Genomic DNA, 22,150 nt, shown 5'->3' with positions numbered 1-22,150 from the left:
AAACTCGCAAAAGTCTTAGATCCCATTATCGTCAGTAACATATCGTATACATTACATGTATTGTTTTAATTTTAATAATAATTCATAAGGTTGTCTTCGAGGGAGGCGTGAGGGTGGATGACGTCACAGAGGGCAATTTGAATCGGATCGACCTTTTATGCATGTCTGTGTTGAGATGACGCCTCTCTGACGCCCGGCGACACCATGACAGTTAACTCGTTGCCATTTAAGATTCATATTATATTAACTAGAATAATATAATCAAATATTTAAGTTAAACTTCGTCGGTTGTAAATCAAATATTTATTTTACAATTTTTTTTTCCTATATTATACACTCACCGACAATTAGTTAGTCATTACCTGGCTATGACACTTACCGCCATCTCTTCTGTGTTGTATAAAAATAAATTAATGGAAGAACAACAAGCGGACATATCATAGATAACGAGGAAACCCTCTCATGAAATAATGTTAACGAAGTATTGCGTTCCACCTAGATAAGAAACTGAGAAGACAAAATGGCTACTAATAATGGACTATAATAATCATATTTTGCACCTACAGTTGATTTTAAAATGGACTGATTTAAACGACAATATATCTATAGTTTTATGACAAGCAGTAAAAACTTTACTTCAGTAACTGCATCAGTACTTTATTTCTTATATAATATTGTAATTACCAAAAATACAGACGAAATTTTTACATGGAAATTCACCATCAGTTAAAATTCAGGAACTTAAACTTGAAGGCGATATGTTATTATAATAAGGCGTCAAAGGTCAAAAAATCTTATAAACGAGGTTAAGACTGAAATTTACAAACTAACCGTGAAAAGAATGGCGTAAAAATTGTATCAACTACACTTTTTATGAACGGACTGTGTTACAACGAAATAACTAAATGAGACGATTGTTTTAATAATTATTATTATACTTAGATTTCCATCATTAAAGTATGTTATTATAAAAGAAGTTTGTACTAATAAACCGCGGTTAATAAGTGCTACTCGTCTTCAAATAGCCCTCACTAGACTCTGAACGACGAACATATAAATACACGTGTGTGTGTAATCCTTCATCCAGACATCTTTATATATGTGTGAGTGACTCGATTAGATTCTGATCTTTGTGTGATCATTGACTATAATGTATGTGTTATATATATATATTTATATACACCTGTGTGTGTTATTTTGACTATGTGCTGGTAAAAGGATTTGTGTGTAGAGTTGTTTAGATTATACACTTGGTTGAAAGTTCAGCTAATGACGTACAATATTATTTATTTGATGCAAATAATGTTAGCTAATTTAAATTGTGATTCACTACGTTAATTGAAAATCAATTATTCAAGAATGACAAATAAAATTGTATACTCGGCTATATCATGTCTTAAGCTATCAGTAAATATTTATAACTTAAAAATAGTCTAAAGTTGGCTCACTACAGCTAGGCTCTAAAACCTAAAAATAATTTTTACTGGCTTGATCAAGGTAGTGCTGGCTACTCTAAAAAGATCGTCATTAATTAGCGTGATGTGCTGCTTTTCCCTTTATACTAACATTTCCTTTCCCTGGGTGTTATAATTTGCAGTGCTTTCTATCCTGCATCAGCGTAGGTCTGTTCCAACACCCGAATAAACAATGTTCTACTGGCCACCCGTCAGTCGATAAGAAACTCTAATCTAGTCTGTCCTGATTTAAGTGCTGGCTTGGAGCCAAGACAAACAGCCTGTCAGTTGTTTGCTGTGCTAGAGTGCTGGACTCAATTGAAAGCCAGCTTGCAACCGCGGGTTAGATCGACGGCTTCTCAATTCCTTATGCAGGAGACATACAAGACTCGACACTCAGTTTAAACTAGGAACATGTCACTATGTAACTATGAAACAGCAGATCATGATGGATTATATAGAGTGGTACACATTTTATCTCTCGAGCCGACTCTACTTGTGTTTGGAAGAACCTTCGATCTGCGCAGGTGCTCCAGCGGACGTTGTTCTACAGAAACATTCCATTTTCTGCGTTCAGTTCAGATCGAGATCTGAACTGGTTGTAAGTCGCAGCCCTGATGTAATAAGTCCTGTGAAGTCTTTACAGCACTATCTGTCATGGATCAGGAAACAACTAACCTTAAGCAAGGGTACAACGCCGCTTCCAGGTCTATAAAACGAAAACAGCTAAACCAAAAACGAGTAGGTACGGATGTAAAATTTTACAAACGCTACTAAGTTTTTTAAGACGGAAGCCTTCTTCTGTAACTTCTTTCTCCCACCTTTACAATCCATCTGGTAAATCTAGTGATTTCAGCTGAAAACAAAACCGACATTCTGTTAAGTTGTAGTTAGCTACCGTCCAAAATTCCACGGTGAACTAAAGTGCGTCACCAGCTTCCTTTTTTGGTAAAGCATATAGGCTATGTAAATAATATCAAACACATGTTGCAAACCAGCAACATTCGTTGTTATGCAAACAATAGTCCTGAAGCTGTTTTTTACGCTATCCGAACAAATATCTCTAGCTAACAAAGGGTAAAAGGGTAAGAGCAGAATAAAACTTAGTTCTTTCTGATGCCAGAAAATTTCAGATGATTCCCGTTAATTTCAGTTAAAGTAGTAGGATTTCTTGGAACGTCCCCACGCGGAGTATTGTTCCCATAACTGGTCCTGCTACCCCAAAATATATTCATTTGATACCGGTTAATTCTTATCCTTGGCAAGGCCAATATTGTGGACGATCTGGAACCCTTACACCACCATAGCCACGCGAGCTCAAGCTTCACGTTTTATCTTTTATAAAGGCGAATGGTTAGAGCAATTATTTGACATTGTGCCATTGAATGTTTTTTCCATAACAGTTAACGTCGTCAAATTGGACATCATTGTAATTCAGGACGCTTTTAATTACACAACAGTGTGTGCATCGCTGTCTTTCTTTACACGCACATTCAAGGTGAACCAAGATCCCTGATATATTTCTTAAAAGCTACAACATATGATTTCTCAAAAGTCGAGTGTACAGGTTTCTCTTAAAACACGGTCGGCAACGCAATTCCCCTTATGTTGCAGATATCTTTTGGCAAAAGTAATAATTTCCCACGAGATGTGTTTGCTCATGGCCACTTTAATGACATAAAAAACAAAAACGACAGATATATTCCAACAACCAATAAATATACTTACATATGTACCATTATATGTTTTCTAGTTTTAAGAATAACTGTCGGAGGTATTACTATATTTTTTTTTTATTAGAGATGAAACTTCTCAGCATTCCCTTGCATTCCATTGGATTCACCGTGCAGGTGCCGGGTCCATTTCATTGCAGAGAGAAACTTCGACAGTGCCTGGGACTTGCGACCCAGGTTTACGTTTAAGGGACCTTTATCTTACGGTCGATAATCGCTAACCTCCACCGTCCAAGCTCCTCTCTTAACTTAACCAAATTTGAAAAGAACCTACAAGGGTTGACTTTGGAGTATGTTCTTAGAATGAATCGATGTTAGTTCTGGACAGACTCAAGTCTTTTCGTAGATTGTAAAGACATTTAACTGTTATACCCTTCGCTCCCACTTCTACCGGGTAAAAATTTACGACAAACCTATTCTTAGTGAGTTGGATAGTGAGCTTACGAACTTATGTTTACGAACCGATTAAAATTTTTAAACACTATACGATGGGGTTCTTTCTGCGAATTATCTTAAAATTTTTTAAGAAAGAACGCGGAAAATACTCAAAAGGGTTTTTATCAAAATCTACTTCATGTTTTGCCGCTCAAAATTATCGCAATTTTCTGCGCTTTGCTGCGATATTCCTTGAATTAGTTTAAGAATTGATCTTAAAGCCCTAGCTAGTTGATGACTAAGATAATTGTCGCCTAGGGCTTCAGCTGTACGTAGATTTTCTATTATTTCACGTTTTTTCCTCCCTATTTTTAACTTAAAAGTAAATTCTTTGTTTTTGCGAGCGTAACCATTTTAGGGTGAATTTTGCTCGCTAAAGTAGTCGTAAACTGTATTTTGGAAAGTTTCTACTTGCAAGTTCAATTCCTGTTTCGAGCCCGGATGCTCTAACAGGTCCGCTAAATTGTCGTCGTGGACCTTCCAAGTCGATTGTTTCATGTTTGGAATGCTAAGACGTGTCCGGATGTCAATGGACTCCTGGTGGTTTCCAGTCCATGGTTCACCATGGGATACATGAGGGTCAACTCTATCCGAAGTGAAAGTCGAAGACCTTACCGACAATTCTTGTTCTTCAACACCATTGTGTGTTTTTAGATGTTTGACATAAAAGGTTTCTCTCTTGCGCTATTTTCGTATTCGCGCGTTTTCGCCATTTCTATCGACCGGTGGACAGATCTTTCGTCTTACCTTTGGACTTTCCCAGGAGTATTTTTCTTTTTTGTACCTTTAGCGGGATATAAAGAAACATTTTTTTATATGTGATGGAAACAAAAAGGAAATAGTAGTCGCGACAGTCATTCTCTACCGTATTTATAGACGTTGTGAAGTTATTTATTAGGAACGTTGTTAACTGCTGATTTAATTTTAAATAACATATTTTTTATATAAGAGGAGTCATTTTAAACTCGCGTTTAATTTCATATTATGAAACAAAAACAAATCTCAACACAGTAGTACGAGTCTTTTCTCCCGCAAATGTTGTATATAGTTTTGACATATCTTTTTTCACACTCAACATTAAACTTCTTCAAATGGCTTCCGCCGCTTTTTATTTTATCCGTGTTAGCTTTCATTCAACTAAACGAAAGCAATGTTTAATATATTAAATAATTTGAACAGGAAGTGTGGTTTTAATAAACATAACACAAAAAAAATCCGTGAGCGAATATGTTTTTTCCATCGGAGCTAATATCTTTTATTTACGTAATCTATTATTATGGGTAGTTACGTTATCAGGTGTCACCAATATCATATGTATACATAATGTATATATATATATATGACAAATATCTTTAATCACAATATATATGTGTTATAAAGAAATAAACGAAATCTATAATAATAATAATAATAACAACAACAGCACGTTTAATTCAAAATACATTTAATGTCATATCACAATACACTTTGATCCCGCGCCACGCACGCCGCGCCGCGCGTCCTACGTCTACCGCGACTCTGTTCATGTTTCGTCATACCTGGTGTCACTTACAGCAGCAGAAATAATCACTCGCAGACAACATACTCTATATATATATATGTAGAAAAAAATATTTTAAAAGTTTTTTATTTTACAAAATGTATACTTAAACATCGCACGTGTCTACCGCCGGGAGAAGAAAAACCTCTCTCCAATAGCACGTGTCTCCTTAGCTTCATATAATTGGTGATTACACTTAGTCAACATTTAAAATTATCAAAAGATTTATAAAAATGTCAGTATACTAGTAACTAGAAAATAATATATTTAATATGTCTATCTAACGTTGTCATAAGAAAAAGCTTGTTGAGACGAATTACTTAGAGATCTCTAAATATAAAAAAAAATAAAGGGCTTAACTCACACAACATTAATACTTCTTTGAATCACCGCAGAGCGTTTAGTGTTCAGACTGAGAGTTAGCGGCCGTGAAGATAAAGAACAGCCTCGACATATATTAAAGTCGATGTTTAAATACATAACTCAAGTTAACGATCGAAAGTGTACAGATGAAAAAATAATCTCAAAACATCAAGCAGTATAAACGATATCTATGTAAAGAATGAAAAAGAAAAAATACAAAAATAAGTAAAAAAATATTTAAAAGTAACCGCTATTGGTCTATGTCCATGCGTTTACTATTTTTTACGAATAACGAAAACATACTCGAACTAAATTAATTATATTCTTAGATAATTTATCATGTTTGTATCAACTAATAATAATATGAAGATGGTCAGTATGAATTTAAATATGTAGAATTATAAAAAGTATATATACATAATATAAAAGTATTGAATAAAAAAAATGCTTAATGAAATGTAATGGCTGGAAGTGGCATAAGACTTCTCTTTATAAAACATGGAATAATGTTAAAGTTATTTTTTTTAAGGACAACTCTACTCCTGATTTTTTTATTTATAAACATTCTGCGTTATATAAATATCCCTGACAGCTCTATCGTATATTACATTAATAATTATCATAGTGATATGTCATTTGTCAACGAGGCCTTGGTCATTATAATATTACAAGGATGTTGATGTCACAGATTTCAGTCCCCGGACGAGGATCGTGGGCGACAGGTCCTTGGTGAGCTCGTCTAACGTCTGAAAGTTACATCAAAACCGTTTTATTCACTATTTAAAAACATATAGTTAAAAGTGGCGCCCTCTGTGCCGTAGTAATTATAATATACTATAATCCTTAGAATTATTTTTATGACTGATTATAATTAAATACAACACTGGACTATTGTAATTTTGTAATGGCAACATTTAAGTTTCACCGTGTATTCGAAAACTATAAATATCAGCCATTTTGTAAGACATTACTTGAAGTAACACTGTATATTAAAAATTAAGACTGAATCTGTACCTCCGACAATATAATAAAATTTCTTCTGTAAGCACGGAGTGTTCATTCAAAACACGAAAAGGATTTATAATGTAATGTTTATATGATATATATTGGACGTACCTTCAAGTAATCGCTACATATGTCGTCGTCCCTGTTGACGCTAGGCGGGGGAGGGGGGAGCTGGATGAACGTCACCACCGCCTCGGAACTGCGAGCCTTTATTATAGAGTTCACTCTGAAACGGATTTAAGGTTAATTGATAACTTAATATAAATTTAAAAACAGATATATACATGTGTGTGTGTGTGTCAGCACGCGCGCGTGCGTGTGCGTGTGCATGTGTGTGTGTGTGTTTGTGTGTGTTTTTGTATATCACCTGAAGAATTATGAATCGATAAGTAATTTTGCCATATTAAAAAGTTACAGTCTGCTACTATTTGTGCCCGTGACTTTGTACTTTGAGACAAGATAAAAGAAACGAAATATATATTTTTATTATGTACATATTCTATTAATTTCTCATATTGTTAATAGTCTTACTTTTGTAAATAGTTCAGGGGCACTCTCTGATAGACCTGATCGTCGTCGAGGTCCGCCCAGCGATGAGACCCCTCTAATGAAGGCCATTCAGGAACCTGGACGGAAGAAAACAACTCTTGATTAAAATATTAACCAAACACGATGGACCAGTCACCGATAAAATATTACTCATCGCCTGAACAGATGACAGTAGTGTTATAATATTTATAGGACAAAAGAATGTTCGGTTCAAAAATTGATACACTGATTTTTGTTTTTAAGATTGAGGAGCACGCGACTATCGTGATAGCTATTGTTCAAATTAAATTCGCTAAATTGTCGTATAATAATATTAAATCGTTTGGAATGAACTAAAAGAAACACTATTAAATAAAATATAAAGAAAAATATTGTTATGAATGAGATAAACAAATTATAATTTTATTACGATATAAATCTATAAATTATCCATATATTTTTCCTGATCGCACACCTCTAGAGCTGACCAGCACTGTCCCAAAAACTTTAGTACATTGTTTTAGTTATTCCAAAGCTCTGAAGCTGGACCTATATGTAATTTTGCTTGACTTTAATTATTGAATAGAGAAAGCTGTTCTGACATAGATAATTAATTAATGTACAATTCTGAACTCACGGGATGTATGGTGGCATTGATTCTGAGCATCTTGAGGAGCTGTTCGAGACGCTCGGTGATTGGACGGCCAGGAGACAACTGATCAGGGGACGAGGGTAGGGTTCCTGTTACGATAGACATACATGTGTATAACATAGATGTATAGCTGACTATATCTAATAAGGTCCAGAAGATTAGTGATTGGGGCTTGAAATAGTTAAAATTTATTAAATATACACATAAATAAGAGGGAAGTTGAGGGCAAAGAAAATGTAGGATAGTTCCTACAAGAAGTACTGAACTGTTAGTGTGGAAACCTGAAAGATGCTACTTCTTCAATGAACCTTTATTACCCTGTTAGATCACAAAGTTACTGAGATACTTTAATTATTAAGGTCTTACCGATAGTCGACACCCCTGTTATGATATGCACTCTCAGGCCGAGACGGGTCCAGCCCCTGGCTGAGCGAACGACGGCCGCTAGCTGCAGCGCGAACAGAGCTCGGACAGAGAACGGTTCCTCGCGAGATGGACGGAGAGGCTCAACCAGCCACACGTCGATGGACCGAGATGACGAGGAGCGTCTGAATAAATAAACACACACACAGTTATATAGCACATAAGACTAACCACGGAATATTGATAAGGCAATATATAATGGACAAAATAGTTGTCTATGTAAATGAATATTGACAACAGTATGTCAGCATACATTTTAAGAGATGAAAAAGATAATCTTAAAGAAATAATTGCTTTGTGATTAATTCAATCTATATATCATGTTCGTGAGTAGCTTAAATGTATTTTGGTACGTCAGCTCACTTGGCGATCGCGTCCATATCGAGTTTGTGGAAATGTCGACACAGACAGACGTTCTTCCCGACACAGAGGACATCAGACACGATCCTAACGTACTCCGTGACGGAGATCTTGGAGGATCTGGCGGGGAACACCACCTCCCCGCCCTCCAGGTCAAACATAGCCGTCTTGTAAGGTGACGAGGGGCTGGAATCACAAAAACATACAGGAATTAGCGTAATACAGTTTTTGGCATTAAAGAGACGTTGAGCTGATCGTTTAATTAGAAAATACTCGAATAGGATTTGAACCTGCTACCTCTGGAATATAGTAATACTGCTTTACCGTTTAAGCTACAGTTTAAACTGTAAGGTATAGCTCATGCACTGCATATATGCGAGATCCAATAATTTAAACAACAAACAGTATATATTATTATGAAATTCTACAAGAAATATATTGTCAAAGTATATAGACTAACTAATACATAGAAAATAAAACAACTTTTCATACTTAAGCATGTACGAGGTGTCCGAAATATAAATAAGGAACACTATATACATACTCCCTGAAGAAATCTCTATGCGGCGCCTGGTCCCTGAATCCCAGGAGTACAGTATCCGGCTTCATAGCTCCAAGCCCAGAGAGCCGCGATAGCTGGGCGGCCCCCCCTCTCACAGATTCACACAGACAGAGTTCCACGAAAGCCTTCACCTGGAGATGATTACATGATAAACAGCGATTAGCTTTACTTAGAGAGATTTACAACTATCCTAGGAATAAATCTATAATATTAAGTTATGTCAACAAAAATATACATATATTCTTTGAAATTCATATATCTATAGCCTTACATATATATTATATCTATACAACAGAAAATCTAACAAAAATATATCAGATACATCTGTATCGGCTATCTGTACATAGTTACATAAGTAAAACACTATTGATGTTAATGAAACCAAAACAGTGATTGCTAATATATTTTATCTGTGCACGACTTACTCATCTGTGTTAATCCTCGTATAGAATAAGCATTGTACAAACATGTGATTTAACTAATATATTTAAACTTAACACAGTGAAATATAATATATACCAAAAGGTATATAAAAACATGCCGTCCAAAGTGAGTAACCCACAAGTCGTATGAACAGATACTTATATATATAGTTGCTTCATTGTCAAAGTGTAGTGTGATTCTGACCTTGAGGTGGTCTATCAGCTGAAGCCAGTACTTGTGTTCATCAGACAGAGGATCCCCACTGCCGTCCAGCTCACCGACACGAACATGACCCAACACGAACAGACCGCCCTGAAGATTGATATATATATATATAATGTTATTCTATTAAGTGTATACTTATATATGTAATAACTTATATTACTTAGTACTAATTAAATAAGATCTAAAATTATATTCAATGTTGGTGAAAAAATAAACATATGAATATGACCACCAACTACTAATATATAAACTATTTATACACACAGGAGTAAGAGGCTAGCTGACAAATGATCTAAACAGTCTATAATGAAATATAGACTGAGTGAGCTGACCGAGATTCGCATTGAAACGAACAGACAGATTTTGATATTATGTACATTGTAGGAATGTTTATGAACGAAAACCTTCAGACTGCCTGTCTTCAGTCTGGAGATACAGACTTTTAGACTGACCAGAGGTTCATTATTAAATTCTTTATAGAATTTTATAATATAAAAGAAATTAAAATGAATTAATGTATAATAGTGTTGTACCTTTTTCTGATCGTTAACGAAGTCGATGAGGGGAGCACAGTGTCTCGGGGACGCGACCAGGAGTAACATCTGGGGTCTCCAGAACTTCACGTGCTGACGACGAGGATCCAGCAGCAGGAGGTACTTACGGACCTGAGACAGTAGGGAATATTATGAACAGAAGCTATTTGATATTTTTACAAGCAGTCTCGATACTAATACGAGAAGACATGGTGTAAACAACTCAATTGATTTCAAAACGCTTTTCACATTCACGGCATGGTTCGGGTCCTGCGGCTCGCTTGAAGTTGTAACACAACATAAATTTGTTAAAATTTTAATTATAACATTTTTATATGAACAGAAATAGGTAACGTCAATTGACAAATAATAAATTATTAATAGATAAAGAAAAGTCTCCCAGTGTGCTAATAATAAACATTGATGTCATATAATACTTGAACCGCTAAAAAGGTTATATATGTTCACATTGTTCGCGACCATCTCTTTGTCTCTGGTCGAATAAATGTTTACCTCAAACAATATCTCCTGACAGAAGAATATAAATGCTCTCAACAGAAACTTATCCTCAATAGCCTATCCTGGAATTTCCAAATATGATAAAAAAAAGAAAACCTCTTTGCATTCAATGGATTCACCGTGCGGGTGTCGGGTCCATCGCGTTGCAGGGAGAGCAGCTTCAACAGTGCCTGGGACTTGTGACCCAGGTTTAGGTTTAAAGAGCCCCTATCTGACGCGCGTTAAACGCTCACCTCCACCGTCCAAGCTCCTCTCCCTACCTAACCAAATTTGAAAAGAACTACTAGGGCTGCCTTCGACACATGTTCCAAGAATTAATTGTTAGTTCTAGACAGGCCCAAGTCTTTTAGCTCGCTCCCAATTCTACCGCCAAACGATTCTATCCGAACCTGATGATTGGTCATCATGTATGCAATGTCAGGCATTACCTGGTGAAATATGAGCGCCTGGCTCAGACTGCCCCAGCCGGGGTCGGCAGCGGCGGGCGACAGGAAGTGCAACGCCAGCACGAGTCCGCAGCACGCGAGCGCTGCGCCCGCCGCGTACCCCGCCCTCGTGAAGAACATCACTCCCGCACACCCCACCAGCCCGGCCAGACTGCTCGCCCACGAGAACTGCTTGAACGTCGGCCTGAAGCATAACGGGATATCGTAATTACATAAGAATCTTCATGTTTTTAATCTTCTCCAACGATATTCATGAAGTTGGATAGATATAAAAGAATTGGTGAGATATAAGACGAGCAGGAACACAACTCGCGACCTACGGAGTATCGTTTGCCGTTGCTCTACGGACTGAGCAGTAAAGTTCCATGTAATAGATTTTTATTTGAATATCATTGCTATTACAAAATTCTCTATTCCTTTGAGGATATTTCTAGTCCTGTCTCCCGTCATTGTTTTCTTTCATCATACATAATTTTAATAAATTAACGAAATAATTAAATCACTTAGAAATATGTTTATATTTTTTTGTGATTTTTCTGTATAAAGGTTGGATGTAAAATATTTATACGAATTATTGCGCTTGATATAAAATCATAAAGACTGTAAGTCCTGTAACCTGAAGTTAGGTGCAGACGCCAGGTCCAAACCCAGGCATGCCAGGTTGATAGCGAAGTAGCTCGTCATAAACAACACGGAATTGACCTGGAAATAAAATTACAAGCTGCGTAATGAGATCTAAGACTTTCGCGAGTATTCATTAAAATAAAACTAATATTTTTCGGATCACTACGCGTCATTTTATTATTTTAAAAACTACATACACCCGACGTTTCGGTTAGTTTACAGCGATCACGGTTACCGCAACTACATGTATTAGTTTTATTACACGCTGTATATTAAAATCATAGTATATTTCTAACTAGACTTGTATATATATTTTTATATACCTGAGCGATTGCGTTCAGCGAATCTGCCATTATGGCAAACTGTACCAGCAGCCAGGAGGCGATGACCGCTAGCACGGGGTTACCGGAGGTCGACACCATGGGGCGGAGGAGGAATCCTGAAGAAGATTATTGATTACAAAACGCTACATCTGTATAGTAATCATTGAAGATGATATAGTATTTGCATACAAACATTTAAATATATATATATATTGATTTACTTAGCGTTTTTTTATAACACAACTAAATTTGAGTTACTTTCAAGAATAATGGAATACGTTTAGTTTGATAGGTATATTTTTAATATTTTATTCCTGCTGACTCACCGAATATATCGTCTTTGGCCAACGCTTCGAGTACTCTGGAAGCTCCAATAAGGTTTGACAACCCAGCTGAGAAGGTCGCGGTCAGCATACCCACCGCTATGAACGGCGGCCAGATGTTGATAGGCAGGAGGTACACGTAGTTGTTCTGGAGCAACTCTCTCGAACACGTCGCAGCAGTCAGTAGCGACAACGAGAGGTACGTCAAAGCTGTTAGAAGCAGAGCACCCAACGTACCGCGGGGTATGTTCAGAGATGGATTCTTTAATTCGCCTGGAAAAATACGATTCCATTATGTATTTGTAGCACTAAAAGATTTAGATAATTGAAATACATATTGATACAAAGACCAAAAAAAAACATCATGTCACTGTTGCCAATTTAGTCTAGACTTAACCCACTTTAAGCTGTCTGGTCGAAATAAAAATCTTCTTAATTAACATAACAATAGCCGACTGGTTAGAGATGATTTTTAAAAATGTACTGTTTCAAAAAAAAAACCTATTTCCAAAAAACTGTTACAGTATTAACATAACAAAATTTTTTTATATATAATTGTTTTAAGGACATATTATATAAAATTTTACATTCCATACAAATATATATTCTTAAACGTTTTTCTATCTAAAACTATTCCTGATATACATTTAATGTTGAAATTCCTAAATTATATCGTTATATGTATTTTCCAATACTCCGCATCTTATCTTGTTACTTCTATTCATGAGTTATCACTGTATAATACTATTTATTTCAGGAACTAACATTATCCATAGTAATGCTGTTAGGTCCAATGCAAGAATGTCTTCTATTTCTAGCTATTTAATTTGCCAACAATTAATTTCCTTGACACCTGAACAATGTCGTATAGATAGATAGGTTATAAAAAAATATTTATTAAATTTGCATTGTTAATGAGTGAAGTGAAGTAAAGATTGTTGATAGACTTATGGTTTAAGTGTATGTGTGTCGTTTTTCAAGACCCACCACTCATATTAGCCCCAGCCATGACCCCGGTGACCCCAGTGAAGAGCACCCCAAAAACTGACGCGAAATCAACGAATTCCCCATCAGCTGTGTAGTCGCGGGAGTAGTTAGGATAGAGGTTCTCTCGTAACGTGACCGAACTCAGACCGGTGTAGGTGAAGTTGGTAGCATTCACTATGGTGTTTGAAGCTGGCTTTTCTATCTGGAAAGAGATATTGTATTTGTATATATGATCAGAATAAGGATATATTTAGTCTTAAATTATTTTGATAGTCTTAACTTTAATTAAAAGCCTGTAATCTTGGTTCAATTCCATATTACTGAACGAATTTTATGGATAAATCTATAAAATCCATATATTATTATTTAGATAACACACTTAATATATGAGCTGATGTTGCGATATGGTATTTACCTGTCCGGGAGCTGTTATGAAGAAGCTGAGGAAGGCGCTGAACAGACAAATGATGGTCGTCAACCAGATCGCTAGACTCGTTGACGCGAATAATGAGGCTCCGGCCAGGGACACGCCTAGACCCACCGCGTTCAACGACGAGCGGTACAGGAAATTGTACCAGTAACCACTCGGCAAGCCAGGGCTGGAACCGATCAGGTATCCTGGAATACGTGTGGGAATATTGAAATTAGTTGGAGTAAATTATTATAAAAATGCAGAAAACAATCCAAAGTTATCATTGGCTTTTAATAGAATTAAGATATAAAATTGGGAGTAAGTTCTTACACAAGAGATTGTAGAGTTTGAAAGTGCTCAAAACTGCAAAATCTGAGAGTTCGGTACATAATTTTTCAATGAAACTAATATTATTCGGATAACTACGAGTATTTATTATTTTTAGACGAGCAGAGCAGACGAGATGTGATCACGGTTGCTGCACAGTAACCGAAACTTCAGAAGTACTCAGTTATTAAAAATAATAAAATACGCGTAGTAATCCGAATAATATTAGTTTCATTTAAATCAATACTCGCGAAAGCCTTAAATCTCACTACATAATTTTCAAATAAATTTGAGAAGCTGTCCAAAAGAAAACATACCACCATCGTCCCCAAAATTCTCCACCATAGCCTCAGCGCAGGCTGATATACAGAGAGCACTGGACACCACGTTGGCGAAGAAGAAGAGAGTTCCGATAGCACCACCAAACTCGGGACCGAGAGTCCTGCTTATCATGACTGATATAGTCAAGGAAATATTGGTTGTGACCCACCTTCATATATAGCATCATTAATTTAATAATTATCTACATTTAGAAACTACTTCTTGTTATATAAGCTATAGACTCATACATCTGGAAAAAAAAATTTTTCAACAGAAGCCTTACCTTACTAGTTTTTAGGAAAATAAGTAAATTGTGGCTATGAAAATGTACATACATATATATGTATACAGTTGAAACCCGATTCAGTACAGTCGGTTAATATGATTATTCGTTCATATATTATATGTAGTTTTAATATTTCCAAACCCTGATATTCAGATGCAGTGAATGTATGGTAAAATAGTAAAATAACTGGAACCACATATTTTTATTTAGTTCCTTCTCACATACCTCATCTTTGTATAAACAAATATTTTTTGTTTATATTGTGGCTGTATGTTTTAAAGTCATAACAAAATACAAAAAATATTTTTTATTTGCAATTTACAAAGAAATATATTAAAGCCAGTGTAGTTAAAAACATAAGTTGTTCATTTGCTAAGTCTCTTTTCAAAAAATATTTTTAAATTCCAAACCACTTAAAATTATAATTAAAGGGTCTTAATACACATAAAAGTTATGAGTGAACACAACCTCCTTGTTTTTGCAGTGAATAATATGAGGCCATATAAAGGATACAGTACACGCCTCCGCCCTCCACAGCCCCATTCGTGGAAATGGCACAGATCGATGTGACCGTGAAGCCAACTATTAAATACGCCATGCCGAATTGCGCCAGAGTCACCAGAAGACCGGCGTTACCGATGAGATATCCTGGAATTAAAACATACTACCTGAATAACTCATTAACAGAACACAAAAAACTCAATAAACAATGACCAAACTCGTTACTAGCGAGATATCGCGGCTAATTCAATCAAACTAAATCGATTACTAAGTATGAAAAAAAAAACTGTATTTTTATATATAGTATGGAGCGAACGTTATATTCATCACAGTGCGAATCTGGTAACAAATAACAGATAGAAAGACGACATAATATAACTTGAAGAAATTATTCTAATTAAAAGCAATAATAAGAACAAAATATATTTTACATTGTAAACACAGAGGTATATACTGGTAGATATTTTTAACAGAATAATTGTCAATTTAATATTGTGACAGTAAAACTCACCCATTCTTATGAACACGAGAGCGCTGAACATTGATAAGACAACAGGACAGAACACTCCCGCGAAGGTGCCCACCTTCTTGACACCAGGCCGTTCTGATCTGAACTCACCAAACTCGACATATCCTGAAAATTATAACTTACCGTTTAGGTACTATGATCTACAAATATAATAGTTTTTATGAAATTAGTTCGATCTGCCGTATTCGTTAGATACTAAATATGTGGTAAAATTAGGTGAAGTGAAGTAAGTTTGAGGTTTTCCTGACTTTTCAGCAACCGTGATCACGGGCAGACGAGATGAACTTTCATAGGTAATTACATTTCACGTGTGAAATATCCGAAAACCTTACTTTTAATCCTCACTTTTTAAATGAATACACCTTAGATACCGCAGTTAATTAAAAAGTCAACAATATTAGACGCAGGAAATTAAGGATAAATATCTGGGAAAAGTCGACGAAATCAATGTAAATATTTTTAAATCACTGAAAAAGCTTTGTATATAAATATAATGCCGCCAAATTAACGGTTGTTGTGATCTCTTCTAAAATTAATAATTTACATTATAAAAATAATAATAACATAAAAAGTAATACTTTATTTCAATAATTTTTTCGTTGCACTTATACAATATACACATAATATATAAGCACTCGTGAAACAATAAAATAATTACCAGACATTGCACTAGAAACACACTTGAATATAGTTATCTGTATTCAAACACAAACGATGTTTGTAATTTATTGAAAATGTTAAACATTCAACACATTTCCTCCGTCATCCGTTTTAATAACGAACAAATAAACGAACACCGTATGAATAAAATCCGTGAATCATGTAATCACAATACAACGTACTCAACAATGTTTAATGTTTGCTTTTCTGTTTTATTTAGGCTAATTCAAAATTGTGGGCGTTACCGTTACGTCAAAACTCAAACTTACTGTTATATTTGACAATCCCCACCCAAAAATAGAAACAAAAACAATAATTGTATACAAATTATATAAAAATAAATTATCACCAGTTAATTTGTCGCTCATTTCGCGTGTTAATAGATCAATAATTGTTATCAAACTGGACGGTGCTGGCCGCTGGCTTATAGATTGACCTGAATGCATTTCACATGACCTTGGAGGACGTTTCAACAATGTTTAGACACAAAAATTTGGCATACTTTAAACAAGTGTTTTGTATTTATTAATCACAGTTATTGAATTGATAATCTGTATATTTAAACTAGATTATTAATGTATGTAAGTCTTGTATTCGCTCGAAAAGAGAGGGGTGTTAAAAATATAACATAAATATCTATCTATTTGTGGCATAGTAACTCTCAAACGGCCGACCGAATTCGATGCGGTTTTTCTCACTAGAAAGCCCGTTTATTTGACTTGGTTAGTAGAGGCCAAGCAGTGTAAGAGTATCAGGTCACAGGTGTTATCTAAAATTTTTGGCTTATGATTTTTCTATTAAGTGTCTCCCTATTAAATGACTATTAAGGAGTAGAGGAATTTTTAAATTTAATAAAATTACTTCTATCACTTCTAGATAGATAGATAGATAGATAGATAGATAGATAGATATTTGTATATAACTCAAACAATTAGTCATATAATGATCAATTATCTTTATGAGGACTATATAATAACATTTAAACTGAAACAGTTATATCTATTCCTATAGCATACATAATTATAATATTCTCAGTCCGAGCTGGCGAGCATGAAATTTTAAATAACAGCTATAATGTCACATGCATTGTATGCATGTCATGCAAGCAATTAAAAAATCGCTAAATGTTGAACTAATGTCATGAAATAATATCACAAATTGGACTTAAAACCTTCACAGTACCGTTATCACAAGCTTGGAATGTCACGCTATAGGTATACAAAGAGGTTGATGTCTCGCATTCAATGAAAAACTGTTACTGAATGTTGTGGACATTGCAATATGGACTAAGCATGTACATGGCTTTATAACATTAAATGAGTTTATTTTATATTAACTCTTAATAAGAGAATAATTTTATTAAATACCAATAAATTAATTAGTTACCATCTCCGTTAGAACCCGTCGGTGTCCTGCCCAGCCTCTGTCTCAATATATGCATTAAGCCTGGCGAGGAGTCATTTGTACTCGGTGACAATGGGTCCAGGGTATCCGCCATTATAGATGGCTTTGTCCCTAGAGACAGACGGATTAATATATAAAAGTTTTTATTATAGTAAAATTAAAACAGGTAATATATATTTCTGCAATTATGCCTGGTTGAAAAAATAACAAATCGTCTAATAACATTCACCTGTAGGGATGAGGCACAAATATATAATAACAAAGGTAAATTAGTTTGATAGGCCAAAAAATAGCTTTTCTTTACCCTTATAAAAACTGCATGCAGGTGAATAAAACTCATAAATTTGAAGCACACTTGTAATGTGTTGTACAATTTTAACTTAATCATTAGTCACTTTGTATGATAAAAATAATTGTAGTTTGTTTTTGAACTAGGTTTGTATTCTGATTGCTAGATATTGCCTTAATAGGATTTATATTAAATTTAGTTTCAGAATTCAAATACATTAAATGCTTGAAAACTCAAGAGATGAGATTTTTGTCATTTTACTAGGGTTCCTTTTTTTCATTCATCACATATGCATGCAATACATACATCACACTAAGTAATCAATGTAAATAATGTATATTCAGTAAGCTTATTGATAATAAACCACTTTTCTATACATTTGTCAATTATGACAAATGATATCCAACTATATGATAATGATTCATACAAAACACAACAAAGATAAAATAATAATAAATAAATATTAGGAATTAGTACCTAAAATAGGCATGAAAAGTCTATAATGGTGTGAATAATCTTATAAATATTTATTCCATCCAGAAACAGAGAAAAACATTAGATAGAATCTAAGTTTTATATCTAAAGGAAGATCGCATAAATCGGAAAAAAATTCGGTATTGGTTTTATAACTCACTTAGATGTATATCCTCCATTTTATCATAACTTTAACACAGCAATCCCACACACAAGGCAGTTTTTAACTAACTTATGAATCGGTCCAAACATAGTCTAAGCCAATTATATTACAACGTCAAACGCTTCCATCAACGTTGCACGATCTATATTTTAGAGTACTCCCTATTTCGGAATTTTCGTACATCATTTTTTTTACAATTGCAAAAACTATCATAACCAGTTCATATAAAACAAAAACAAAGACGAGAACCTTTTACAAATTGCCAAATTCAAATAGTCACTTGTACATTCTATGATGAATCAGACACTAGTAAGTAGTAAATATAAGGATCAAAACTTACTTGTGTCTTACTAAGATTATTTTCTTTCAGTCTCTTATGAATGCTATAACAGTTTTAGAGAGTTTCGTACATGTTGGTATGCCCCGAATATATATACATAAAAAATTCGTGTATTCTAAACAATCACAAATTTATCATCATTTGACAGTTGACGGGTTCGTTCAAAAACCGAAATGTTGCTTATTCCGCAACTAATAATACATAAAAACTTTTAAATAAGATGGTATCTTTATAAAAAAAAAGTGTGTTAATAAAACGTTCTAAATAAGGAATTAATTGAAACTGTGTGATTATTTAATGGAAGGTTTGGGAAATTAAAGACACTCCTTAATTCTTATTCTATAATTTTTAAGGATTTTAGATTAGCTTAAATATTACAATTTATATTTTACACCTGTCTATACAGAGAAATAGTATAGTATAGTTAACAAATTAGCTATTTTTTGGTTTATATCTGAACATGAAAGTTATGAAATGTAACTTGAAAGTCATGGTGTCTGTGATAGAGAACTTTGTTACTTGACATGGCCAACAAATATTATTTCTTTAAGTAAAAGACTATACAAAACAATTTTGCCTGCATGGTGTTTTACAAAAATAGAAATTCTGTCTAATAAAGTTCCTTAATTGTAAAACTTATTTATTTAATTATTAAGTATAATCCTATATTCTATCCAAAGACTCCAGCATGATGATACTGTTTCCACGGATTACCTGAAAGTAGAAGATGTGTACTGTTGATTAAATTATTACAGTAATGATAAAAAAAAAAAATATATTACATTTACAAATTGATTCAATATCAATTGGAACCCATATTTCTATAAAATTAATAAATTTATTGTTAAATGAATATAATTTCTTATGCAACTTCCAATAAGGTTGCATTAAACATTTAATGCTCAGGAGGGGGGGAAGGGGGTTTGCGGGTGATGATACCGACAGAGCTAAAGGGAATGTGTGGTGTTAGAACCCACAAGGGTAATCAACTGTAACTTGTAAGTAATATTACTTTAGTTTGCCTTAAAGAAACACTAAAAATTTTTGGAAAATTAATTTCTACCCCTTCCTGTATTCATTCTAACGTTATGCGTTCCTATTTCGTTCTTGCGTTATGCGTCCTTCTTCTGCGTGGAGGAACTCCATGCACTGTAAATTCTTTTTATACATAGTTATTTTTTCACATTTATAACTCTTTTGAATATTCAAGAAGATGTTAAGATATAAGTAATACTGTATTCTCAATGTTTTAAAAGAATATAAATACAAAAACAAATCTTAATTTTTTATTTTTCTTAAATTTAAAAGACTTAAATCATTTTATAGGAAATATTGAGTTCAAATTTAAATATGTTTTATGTGAGACTAAATAATTTATACCTTATAAAATACAAAATGTTATTATCATTATTACAAAAAGGAAAGTGATTCAAATCCAAATTCTTTAATATTTACAAAAGATAACTCATATTAAATATTTTAAGAATTAAATATCTTTGACCCTAAATTACAAATTAATTGTATGTGGTCTAAAAAAATATTTTCTCAATTCGTTTTAACTTAATGGATAAGGAATTATACACAATGACTGACACTATTAATAAAATGTGTTAGAAATATAGAAATGATAGTTGAGCACTATCCCTTACAATATAAAAGAACATCATGAGGTGACTAATTAGACCCGTCATGATTTTTTGAACACTACATTAAGTCGAAATATAAGCAAGCAAAAGTGTTTTTTAGGGTAAACTTTACTTACGACCATCCCTATATTATTCCTCTGCCCGTCTTTACAGTCCTCAACTGATTCATCAAGTACCAAGTTCATGAAAGGATCAAATCCTCTAAGAACGCCCGTCACAGCACGACCAGCGTTTAGTTTAATGGACAGCTTCTTGTCCATGAACCTATAATAGAAACATTAAGTTTAAATAATAGGTTATAAAGCGGGCCGAACATTGTTGGACTCATATCCCTGTGTATAAGTAAAAAACTTACTTTTTCAACTCTGGAGGATGTGCCTTAGACATGATTGTTTGCTAATTAAGTAATACTTATGAATGTTCAAGTAAATCTTAAATATTTAAATTTCAAAGTCAAGCAAGTTAGAGCGTCTCCAAAACAAGCTTATGTCGAATGTTTAAAGTCGAGCTGAAATAGCAATAGTAACCACAGCTTATAAATTATCTTTTATAAATACCTGGGAAACGACAGATAAGATTTCAGATGTATTAGGTAGATTTAAAATATTAAATGTTAAAACTTTAAAAAAAATGGGTTCATGTTAATAATTTTAATTATTAAAAAACACAAACTTTTTGCAAAACAGTATATTTTTTGAAAAGCATAAGACTTTATATTTAAAATTAGAAATCTATCTTTTGAGAACATCACAATAAATAACAGATAATTTGTGAACTAATTCTGTCAATTGAAACATTAAATTCATCTCTACATTTTATTATCATGTCATGTGATTTATATAAATTATCATTTTTCTTGCCATAAGTTGCCATATAAAATAAAAATAACGTGTCTATATGATACGGTGAATAATAAAAGTATAGTTTGATGTTAGGTTTTCAGGAAATGTATAACCTATTGAAACATGCTGTATAATATATTATCATACCAATACGTACAAAATAGTCAAAGTCAACAATAGCAACAAGTAGACAGCTGGGAGAATGGATGCTGTAAAGATATTCATCCTATTCTTACATAAATAAAAACTTTTTGTTACATTAAATATGTAAATTTATAAAATTATATATATAATTAGTGAAAAAGTTTGTGTTAGTGAAAAGTTTAAAAATGGATGAATCCGGTATTGATATGGGCTACGATCTAGCATCGCTCATTTCGAACGATTTTAATATTGACCAGAAGATATTGGACGAGATGAATGCTTCACAGCATCACCAGGATTTCTTGTTCTACGAGTTGAAGTCCAAAGCAGTGCCTGTCACTGAAAGGTAAGCAA

The 22,150-nt window shown here is 33.9% G+C and overlaps 3 protein-coding genes across 7 annotated transcripts in view; 1 reads left to right on the top strand and 2 right to left on the bottom strand.

Annotated features, from left to right (window-relative positions):
* Positions 1-5,049: 5,049 nt before the first annotated feature.
* On the bottom strand, positions 5,050-19,381 carry LOC116776045 (solute carrier family 12 member 9). Of its 4 annotated transcripts, none has more exons than XM_061524284.1 (20): positions 19,165-19,381; positions 17,881-18,009; positions 15,817-15,939; positions 15,318-15,452; positions 14,515-14,652; positions 13,874-14,076; positions 13,459-13,660; positions 12,475-12,744; positions 12,149-12,264; positions 11,818-11,903; positions 11,184-11,385; positions 10,237-10,368; positions 9,683-9,790; positions 9,038-9,186; positions 8,497-8,679; positions 8,077-8,258; positions 7,696-7,799; positions 7,062-7,156; positions 6,642-6,756; positions 5,050-6,271 (listed from the first exon to the last, which is right to left on the bottom strand). In XM_061524284.1, exons 2-20 carry the CDS (start codon positions 17,990-17,992, stop codon positions 6,191-6,193), a joined length of 2,736 nt encoding a protein of 911 aa, XP_061380268.1. In that variant the 5' UTR covers positions 17,993-18,009; positions 19,165-19,381; the 3' UTR covers positions 5,050-6,190. The 4 variants fall into 4 exon arrangements, with proteins under 4 accessions (XP_061380268.1, XP_061380267.1, XP_061380269.1 ...); XM_061524283.1 differs by lacking the exon at positions 19,165-19,381 and adding an exon at positions 18,822-19,147; XM_061524285.1 differs by lacking the exons at positions 17,881-18,009; positions 19,165-19,381 and adding an exon at positions 16,844-16,921.
* A 110-nt stretch (positions 19,382-19,491) lies between these two features.
* On the bottom strand, positions 19,492-21,324 carry LOC116775985 (probable small nuclear ribonucleoprotein G). Its single transcript, XM_032669057.2, has 3 exons — positions 21,166-21,324; positions 20,927-21,074; positions 19,492-19,878 (listed from the first exon to the last, which is right to left on the bottom strand). The coding sequence occupies exons 1-3, from the start codon at positions 21,195-21,197 to the stop codon at positions 19,828-19,830; spliced, it is 231 nt and encodes a 76-aa protein (XP_032524948.2). The 5' UTR covers positions 21,198-21,324; the 3' UTR covers positions 19,492-19,827.
* A 483-nt stretch (positions 21,325-21,807) lies between these two features.
* LOC116775983 (transcription factor EB) overlaps positions 21,808-22,150 on the top strand; it is a 64,220-nt gene continuing 63,877 nt past the window's right edge. Inside the window, exon 1 of one of the 2 annotated variants that reach the window (XM_032669054.2) lies at positions 21,808-22,142. In XM_032669054.2, the coding sequence (XP_032524945.2) occupies positions 21,982-22,142 (161 nt within the window). In that variant the 5' untranslated portion in view covers positions 21,808-21,981. The remainder of the gene's footprint in view (positions 22,143-22,150) is intronic. The other variant, XM_032669053.2, reaches the window with a different exon arrangement.

This window comes from Danaus plexippus, chromosome 24 (assembly GCF_018135715.1).
Source record: "Danaus plexippus chromosome 24, MEX_DaPlex, whole genome shotgun sequence".
Classification (NCBI taxonomy): Eukaryota; Metazoa; Arthropoda; class Insecta; order Lepidoptera; family Nymphalidae; genus Danaus; species Danaus plexippus.
The sequence above is the reverse complement of the archived record's forward strand: the minus strand, read 5'-3'. Positions and strand labels throughout refer to the sequence as shown.

Coding starts and splice junctions, on each gene's coding strand:
- LOC116776045 (XM_061524283.1), bottom strand. Junction 15,940..17,880: donor GACGGGTTCTAACGGAGATG/GTAACTAATTAA, acceptor TATAATTTTCAG/GATATGTCGAGTTTGGTGAG. Junction 10,369..11,183: donor AGGCGCTCATATTTCACCAG/GTAATGCCTGAC, acceptor CTACTGTCTCAG/GTCCGTAAGTACCTCCTGCT.
- LOC116775985 (XM_032669057.2), bottom strand. CDS start 21,197: ATGTCTAAGGCACATCCTCCAGAGTTGAAAAA. Junction 21,075..21,165: donor CATCCTCCAGAGTTGAAAAA/GTAAGTTTTTTA, acceptor TTTCTATTATAG/GTTCATGGACAAGAAGCTGT. Junction 19,879..20,926: donor GGAATAATATAGGGATGGTC/GTAAGTAAAGTT, acceptor TTCTACTTTCAG/GTAATCCGTGGAAACAGTAT.